Source organism: Astatotilapia calliptera, chromosome 20 (genome assembly GCF_900246225.1).
Source record: "Astatotilapia calliptera chromosome 20, fAstCal1.2, whole genome shotgun sequence".
In the NCBI taxonomy this organism is placed as follows: domain Eukaryota; kingdom Metazoa; phylum Chordata; class Actinopteri; order Cichliformes; family Cichlidae; genus Astatotilapia; species Astatotilapia calliptera.
The window spans coordinates 29493708-29502759 of NC_039321.1; the positions used below are offsets into that span (position 1 = coordinate 29493708).

The following is a 9052-nucleotide window of genomic DNA, read 5'->3' on the forward strand; positions in this document are numbered from 1 at the left end:
TTGCTGACATTTTCCTACTTAAGACTAAAAGAATAATCTATCTTTAACTTAAACAGAGGATTAGTGTTTTATTAATATGGCATCGCTGTTCTATCAACATTTTGCTATTAACCATGCTTAGCATGCACAGTAGACTACTGATTTGTGCTGTGAACAAGCAGGGGATGTTTAAGTAAAAAATAAATAAATAAATAAAAGCAACTCCTCTTTCCCTGCAGCTAAAACAATGCTGTATGAGGGAGAATATTACAGAGTGTGCTGCAATGATGAACATTTCCTCCTGTTTCATGTTTAACCCTGCTCATTTCCCACAGTAAGAACTCCGGAAACACACAAGTGTGCACAGCAGCTTGGGGGGAAGATGACTGATGGCTTGTTGTCATGATGTTTGGGATTCTGCCGACTCGAAGCCTCCTGGCTCACTGAAGCTGTGAAGCGCTGCAGCACATACTACAGGCTATAGTTGAAAAGTCCTGGTATTAGTAAGGTATTGCTTCATTGTCACACTGTTGAGCCTGTGCAGAATGCAGTTATCTGTAATGTCCCTGGCCATTTGCAGAGTAGTTGCACTGGATTTATGATTATGGCTCATGTGCCGAGACAGATTTCTGCTATTCAACAATGAAGCAAGAACAATTATTAGAATTTCACACTGAGCGGATGGGTTATTTTGTTTTCAGCTGGTATTCCCTGGATTGTGTGTGTGGTCTGGGTATACGCTAAGATAAACCTTACTTCTGACCTAAGGATTTTTCAAAATTGTCAATATTTGGGGGGGGGAAAAGCCGACAGGCACCATCAATCACTCAGATAGCCATCTTTCAACTGGTCAGTGTGCCACGCTTTCTGTGTGTGCTTCTTCTTCAGTCCTTTCTCTGTACCTTGAATTATTTCTCTTTGTCCCTCTGCCATATTACAGCTCTATCGTGATGTCTGATGAACCTTCCCACCATGAACATGGCATAGATAGCTGCCATCTTCCCGTCTTGGAACTGCATTAACATTCTCAGCCTTGTGAGGTTCAAGAGCTGACACATAATGAGACTTGACAGTGTTGCAGGGCTACACAAGGGTCTGGTGTCAACTGCGGTTGCAGCATTATGTCAGCAGCAGCAGGATGAGAGTTCACTTCAAAACCAAGGAGGTAATCCGAGCACGGCCGCACTGATCCCAGGGCCTTGACTGCCTATTGACACACATCAGAACATGGACGCAAAACAAATTAACATCGGTCAATATTCTCCCCCCACCTCCTCCTGGCTCCTGACATAGCCACCTAAGTGTTGCCATGTTTACCTCACCTCCAGTCAAAACAATAGAGACTACGGGGATAATGATGGAAAGGAAGAAAATGTCTGCACTCAGGTTTAAGAGGGTATTTCAGGTGTTTATGGGCAGAATATTCCCATTCCTGGTATGTGTGTAAGACTGCAGAGTTTGGTTTGAGGGGGATTCAAATTCAGAATTGTATTTGCAGGATCCATTTCATTTAAACAGAGAGATTATACTCTTTCTAAATCTTGTGCAAAATTTGTGGTTAAGGGGACACAAGCTGTCCAGAGGAAGGAGTCTGAGCTAAACAAAATCATGCAACTTCTGTTCCACCGGGCAGTGATGTGGAACAACATCTCATATATGCTAATCAAGCATATGGCACTTCTAGGAATAAAACATGGGTTGTTGTTGTTGTTGTTGTTGTTCTATGAGATTAAAAAAAAGGTTACTTGATTTTGAATGCAATTTGAATGCATCCAAAGGCTGCAATAGTCTGTGGCTGCAGCAAAAAAAAGGGGAAGGAAAAAAATCATTTGCAAATGTAAAAACCGAGATTGCCCGCACCTGTTTTTTTCCCCTCTTCCTCTTCTTTTCCCCTCTCTGCAACCCTTTCCCGTCCCCCGCCTCCCTCTGCTGAAAGCCATTACAGAAATACAATTTCTAATACCTCCGCACAGGTCTTCGATCGACTGCAAACAAATTTATATTCAGGCGGTAAACAGAAAGCTGCAGAGATTTATTTAGAGTGTGGAGGAGAGAAACAAGCTAGCGCGTGAACCCTGAGTAACCTCCGAGCTGACATGAAGATGGATCAGTGCACCATGCAAATGCATGGAGAGAAGGGATATATTGCACTCAGTCATTCAGCACATCGCTGCCTGTAGAATCCCATTAACTCCCACAGCTGGGACCATATTTCTGTGTTGTAAGAATGCAGTTAGAAGTTGTTCATTACGCTGAATTATTTTGTAATTACTGCAGACTTAAAAGACATAGAAAATATAGTTAAAATAACGCGATAAGAACGGAGGCAGATATTTTATAGGTTAGGGTTTTAATTAAATGTTACCTGTTAGATAGCACATAATACTAATATTAATAATGTTAATGACAGTTATGCTGCTACTACTACCACTAGCGATGATAATAATAAAAAGGTAATATAACCGTGTAGTTACTATATTTAAGTAGTAATAAAATGCATATATAAAAATTTAATTTACTAATTAATAGGTTGGTTTTTTAACTAATTAAACTAAGAGTCCGTGGGAAACAAAAATACAGGTGTAAATAAGTTAAAATTATTAAATTTCTTTACACGTCTTCAACTTATTTGCAGGATCACAGCATTTTTTTTTTACAGAGATAAAAAATAAAACGATCACATGATCGTTGAAACTTAAAAATAACAAGCTAGCTATTTAATGTTTGTCATTCTTTTTTTCAACCCTCGCAAAATATTGGATATATAGAAGCTGTGAAAGCGAAAATAAATGTGGTTTTCAAATGAATATTAGACGTTAGCACTGGCGCATCAGGGCATTATCAGCTCTATTAATTCCCATGGTTTTAAATGTATGCGGCCAAGCTGAGTGTCACAGTGATGCGTGAATTTGAAAGTAGGTCACCAGAAATAAATGCATAAATAAATATATAAATGAAAACAAAAAACCCCCAAACAGCTGCACTGTGGAGCTCCTTGATCTGTGAGCTGCTGTAGCTGTGCGCCTGTAGATCTGCTTTTGCACCAAATGCCTTTTAGGGCGGTGCAGACCCAGCAGCTTTTTGCGCTTCTTAATATCTAAATATATTTTCTGTCACTCTTTCAACTTTCAGCCATGTAACCCTGTTTACACATGCGCGAAAATTGTCCCACAGCAGTTCATTTCCGGTTAAACACGATAAAAGTACAGTCGTAAAAGCAGCTGCTAACCCAGCTGAGGAGCACGTCAAACTTGAGCTGGACACGTCCTCTCTCCCACTTACAGCTTCTTGATCTTCACGCGGAGCCATTTTTTGTATTTGTTCGAGACTAATTACAAATCTGCTGCCACTGAACTTCTAAATACCAGCTGTCACGACCTCTGAACCCGTCAAGTGTGTCTTTCACATGACCTAAGCCCTTTGCTAAAGAGGGCCCTGGGTTTTTCAAGAAGCCTTGAAAAATTTACATAATCCATTAACTACATCAGTGTAGACTTATATTATGCTAATTCGACTTTGGACAAAAAGTTTTTTTATTGTTATCTTGAAAAATAACCAGTGAGGAAGAATATGACTTTGTCTAAATGGACAAAAACTGTGTTTTTTGGCGTCGTGTCCTACCTGTCTGAAGGTGAGAGGCCCACAGAGGTCCTCAGTGTGATGATGATTGACTTTCCTGCTGCTTTCTAAGGATGTTTGTAGTTTTGTTCTGTGGGCCTGCTTGTTGTGCTCGGACACCATTAAAAATGTTGACCTTAAGCGAGTCTCGCAACTTGCTTGCTCGGCTTAATCAGTTTTGTCCAGCCTGATGACAGAGATGTCCAGCTATTGGCCGAGAAGGGGAGGGCACGTCATCTCCATCAATCAGGGACTGCTGTTTCTCCTCTGAGGAATGTCCCCACGGTCGTCCAGCCGCCTGACCATGCATGAGAGGCCGGGCATGAAGTGCAAGCCCGTCCAATGATTATGCAGGGGAAAGGTGATAATGACTTCCTATCAAGAGTTAACGGCCGAAGGGGAGAATAGCCCTCTGTTAACGGGCTGCTGCCGAGCAAAAGAGGTTATAAACCAGGACCTGGGCAGCAGGTCTCATCCTGAACTCGGTGGTCGTGATGAGGAGGGGAAAGTGGAGGTGGAAGTTGCCTCGGGATTTTATTCTCCGCGTCTGACTTTGTGCACCTCTTCGGACAGCCCTCCTCCTCCAGGGTTTGAGGCTCTGGAGGGATTCTCGACACTGGCCTGCCCCCACTCGTCCCGTGTCCCCTGGCGGTGCAGGGTGCAGGGGCAGGGCTCTCCAGGACGTGGATACTGCGCGTCAAATAAAGAGAAGCCACAGCGCTTTGGGTCACTTACGGAGGAAATTCAAATTTACCCTCACAATATCCCCGAGATTCACATCACCGTGGGAAGCTCCACGAGCCCGGACTGTAAAGGAGCTGATACGGATGAAAGGAGTAAAACTTTTGAGTGGATGAGAGTAAAGAGGAGTCAGCACCGGGCGGGTAAGTTTTTTATGTGTGTGTGCAGGGACACTGAGCGAGAGAGGGAGGGGTGAAATGACCGCGAATTTAATTTGGGATAATTTGTAAATTTGTTTTGTTCGGTTTTTAGCTTTTAAATAACTTCCCTTTATAGTTGAGAAAGTTTGATCGAAGTTTTCTATTCGAGCAGGAAAAGAAAAAAAAGGAGGGGGGGGGGGCTGACGTGTGTGATGCGTCACAGTGAACGATTTCCTCCGTCACCAACAAACAAAAGATGAATTTCAAAGATAAATGCTCCCACCTTAAAAAGCAAATCAAAACGCTTCGAAGGCAGCTATAGCTGTTCCTACTCGACGCCACATTTGAATATGCTCATGAGGAGTCGGGTGCAATTTTCTTAACGGTTTCATGTTAATATGTCTGTTAGGTTATTTAACATTTTTTGCTCCACCTACTGTTGCAAGCCGGATTTAGACTGTGCACAGAGGGAGAAGGTGAAGTACAGTGAGAAGCCTGTTTAGCCTCAGTGTATATTCAACCCAGAAAACAATCAATTATTTACCCTTGCCCTTACTAACCAGCAGACTTTGAATAATGCAACAGACCACTGCCTGTCGAGGCTCACAGGAAGTTGAGTAAAACTTACTCCTGTAAGCTGAAGTGCTCCCTGAGTATTGATTAGTTGTCTGTTTGTAATGAAAGCCCTTGTGTATTGATTTCAGTTTGCAGCACCTTTACATGTGTCCACCTTTTTAACATAATTGCTGTCACAGATCACCATTTCACTGACTGATGAGTTCTGGGCAGAGAGCCCACAGAAGAATACATATCCCAGACTTTAAAAAAATATATATCAGGAGCATACTAATGTGAAAAATGCCCATCAATCCTCAATTTTATGTGAGTTATAGTATCTTATGTAGATCCTTCATTTGATCAATAATGTCACTTGATTGACTGGCCACTGTACTTGGGCTGGGTTTCATAAATTTTACATGGAGGAAGATTTACAACAGCGGTGGTCCAGTATTGTTTTTTCTTTCTTTTCTTTTTAATAGTCTGTGTCTGCAGTAAGAATGCTGCTGACCCAAATATCCAGTGACCAAATCTGAAACAAACAAAAAAACTATTTGTGGTAGAAGGGCCCAGCTTGTCTTTTAAGGGACGCAACAAACAATCTGAACATAAAATGATGTCATAATCTTTCTGCTACCTTTGTATGCTCTCAAAAAAGAAGAGACATCACATTTGATTTTAATTTTGATCATTTTGTGACTCAACAAACATAAAATCTGTAGAACCCAACTGTTTGCTCAATATTCAGATTAGTCCACCGGACGGTCGCAGAATAAAAAACTGTGTGGCAATGGGTCAAGCTTAAACTAATGAAATAACAACTACATTTTAAAAAAATACAGTAAAAAAATCCTTGGTTACATTAGTGGCTTAGCTACTGATCTGCATTTGCAGATTCTTTTAAAGATGTCGCTGTGACAGAAACAGAAATGTGGCATAAACACAGCTGATTTATTATAAAAAATGAAATGGTGTAAGAAACAAACAAACCAACAAACAAATAGAAAAACCTACAGTTCATGTTCTTTAGACCGGATATATTGCCAAAGCGAGGAAGGTAGAAGGTGGCAGGCACACTGCTGATTGATCTCAAAGTCATTTTATCCATCAAACACATTAGAGACACACTCACATGATCCAAATCCATGTGCTTGGGAAAACCATTTGCTCACACCCACCCACGCAAAAAGACATTTCCTGCCAGTATTGTTTGTATCTCTGTAACCTCTTTCTGTTTCTCTCTGAAGGAGATCATCTGTAGGAGTAACTCATTAGGACTACTGTGTAACTTGTAAAAGAGTCATTAGTGAAAGTATGCTTTCCTCTGGAGGTTGTATTGGTTTTGCAACCCCCCCCCCCCCCAAAAAAAAAAAAAAAAAGTATTGCGTATTCTTCCATGTTGAAAGGCCTCCATAGACCTGCTGTAACCTGATCTCCTGGCTCAGTGTATATACTCCCAGTGCGTCATTCTTCAATTATGCTTTGACAGCACCTGAATTACTGTGGGCTGGATGCCCAGATGACTGAGGCAATGTGTATTGATCTATCCCTTTTCTTCTTCCCTCTCCTTGGCTTGGAAGGCCCTTCCATTCCCTTTGCTGGCTGGCTATTTTTAAGCATGCAAGTCATTCCTCAAATATTTAGTTTGATTCTTTTATGCCCTCTGGCCGGCATCAATTCTATTATCTTTGGAGCCATTAATCAGAATGTGCATGTGATTTGCACTCCACAAAGCTCAAGTTCTTAATTACGTACAGTTTCTCTGCATTGGTTCTTCATATTCACTGGCCTCAAATTCTCAGGCTTGGTCACCTTCGCATTCATTTTCTTAAAACACAGATGTTGACATTTATCCTATAACTGACCTTTCCATCTGCTATGCTTTTCCAAGTGGCTGGAGGCCTGTTAACCTTCCTCTCTATGAATTGTGGTGGGAGGCATTGCTCTACACCTGGCACACTGACTCCATTATGCAGAAGCAGCAGCCCATTTTCTCAGAGGCAAAGACACACTGACGACTACCCACAATGTCAGCAATGAAAAATCCAGATATAGCTGCACTTCCTGTCATTCATTGCACATAAGTAGCACAGATGATACTTTAATGTGTAACCCAGAAACCTCAGAGGACAAAAATGGAGACATTTGTCATTAATGCAGCGTTCGAAAGGATTTGTAAACTGTTAAACTGTCATTGACACAGAAAGACCCGAAGGCAAATAATTAATGATTCCGATGAATACAGTTAATGGACTGTAAATGCTACAAAGTTGTGTTGAATCGCCAAACATCTGACTGCTTTATATCAGAATATACGGCATATATTATTTTCTATACGGTTTTTAATGAACTCGCTGAATGTTTTGATGAACACGCTTTTAAAATATAATACTGCCCAGTAATACTGCAAAACATCCAAACTCACACTCAGAAGTTTCACTTTAAATCTGATTTCCAAGCTGTGAGCTTGTGGACTGCAATGTGCTGCACAGGTCTTTCTGTTGTTATGTCCCATGTAGATAGCACAACATTTCAAGCCTCTCTGCTTTACAGCAGTTCAGGATTTTGCACCCTGCCTATAGGCTTTTTGGTAAAGCTGATACCTCTGATGAAACATCTTCATTATACAGGGGACACTTTAAATCATTAGACTGGCACAGAGCCAATTCCTGTAAATGAGTTTTATATCATTTTATCCCCGGTGAATGCTTCAATACTGAACTACTCTTTAAGTAAAAAAATATAATAACGATTATTTATTTATTCTCCATTATCACTGAGATTGGACTGCATATCATTTATTCAGTAAACACTGAATTTATTTTTTTCTGGAAACAGAAAGTTATGACTTCACGTATAGCCGAACAAACTGAACCTTTCACGTTTTCAGCTTTGGGGTTCAGCTTAAATCGAGGATATGGGCGTGGATAATTTAATTCAGAAAGGTTTTGTGCTTCTTTTGTTAGTAGCCTCATTGATCTTGCTAAAGAAGGTTTTCATGTCCTCTCTCTCTCCCCAGTCAGGACGCGCATGACCTGTGGGTTCAGTATTGTTGACTCGGGCCTCGGTGTGGTGGAGGCTGGAAATCGCAGCATCTGCGCGGACGGCCATCCCACGATGAACGGAGCCCCGAGGATCAGTTACAGCACCAAGCAGCTGACCGAGCTGGAGAAGGAGTTTCACTTCAACAAGTACCTGACGCGGGCCAGGCGGGTGGAGGTCGCCGGCGCCCTGCAGCTTAGCGAGACCCAGGTGAAAGTTTGGTTTCAGAACAGACGCATGAAGGAGAAGAAATTACAGAGAGACGGGCTACTCTCCGACCCAAGGCCCGCGGCTCCGCACTCACACGCCGACACTTTGGACACCTGCCCCTTCCACGGACCGACCTAGCAAAAAAAAAAAAAAAAAAAATCAAAACAAACAAACAAACACCTGCCCCTGAACTCCTGAACTGCATCGTGCGTTACACGGCAAGTCTGCAAATGTTTTGATTGGCGTTTGCATCGTTTTCAATCAGGCTTCACCTTTATTTGCTTACAACGATGGATGCTTAACGCAAGAAGCGCAAAGGCAAGTTTCTTCATGCAAGAACGGGCCCAGACGATTTGTCATTCTCTCCGGCTTCAGACTGGTGCTCTGATTTGAATATTAAAATTCAACTCATCCCATTGCGCTCCTATCTACACAATGTAAACGAAGATACAAACTCATATTAATTGCCCATAGAAACTGTGGAAGTCCATTTGCGTATTTTCTTTTTGTGTTTTTTGTGTTTCTTTTTTTTGTTTTTGTTTTTTACTTTTTTTTTTGGACAATTTATTCGGCAAACTTGAACACATTTTAACTCGTGCTTCCCAGTTTCTATGTAAAATGTATTATTTCTATTTATTGAAGATCTATTTATGATTATTATTTATTCTGATATTTTTACAGCATTTATTCACATTATGCCATAGCTGCCGTCTCAGACAAATTAAAGTCCACAATTATGTGGAATTGTTTCTGTTTAAGCTGTT

The 9052-nt window shown here is 41.3% G+C and overlaps 1 protein-coding gene across 1 annotated transcript; it reads left to right on the plus strand.

Moving 5' to 3' along the window:
• The first annotated feature begins 3609 nt into the window (after positions 1–3609).
• On the plus strand, positions 3610–8805 carry hoxc1a (homeobox C1a). The gene is made up of 2 exons (XM_026155166.1): positions 3610–4481; positions 8056–8805. Exons 1-2 carry the CDS (start codon positions 3965–3967, stop codon positions 8424–8426), a joined length of 888 nt encoding a protein of 295 aa, XP_026010951.1. The 5' UTR covers positions 3610–3964; the 3' UTR covers positions 8427–8805.
• The last annotated feature ends 247 nt before the right edge of the window (positions 8806–9052 follow it).

Coding starts and splice junctions, on each gene's coding strand:
- hoxc1a (XM_026155166.1), top strand. CDS start 3,965: ATGACTTCCTATCAAGAGTTAACGGCCGAAGGGGAGAATAGCCCTCTG. Junction 4,482..8,055: donor GAGGAGTCAGCACCGGGCGG/GTAAGTTTTTTA, acceptor CTCTCTCCCCAG/TCAGGACGCGCATGACCTGT.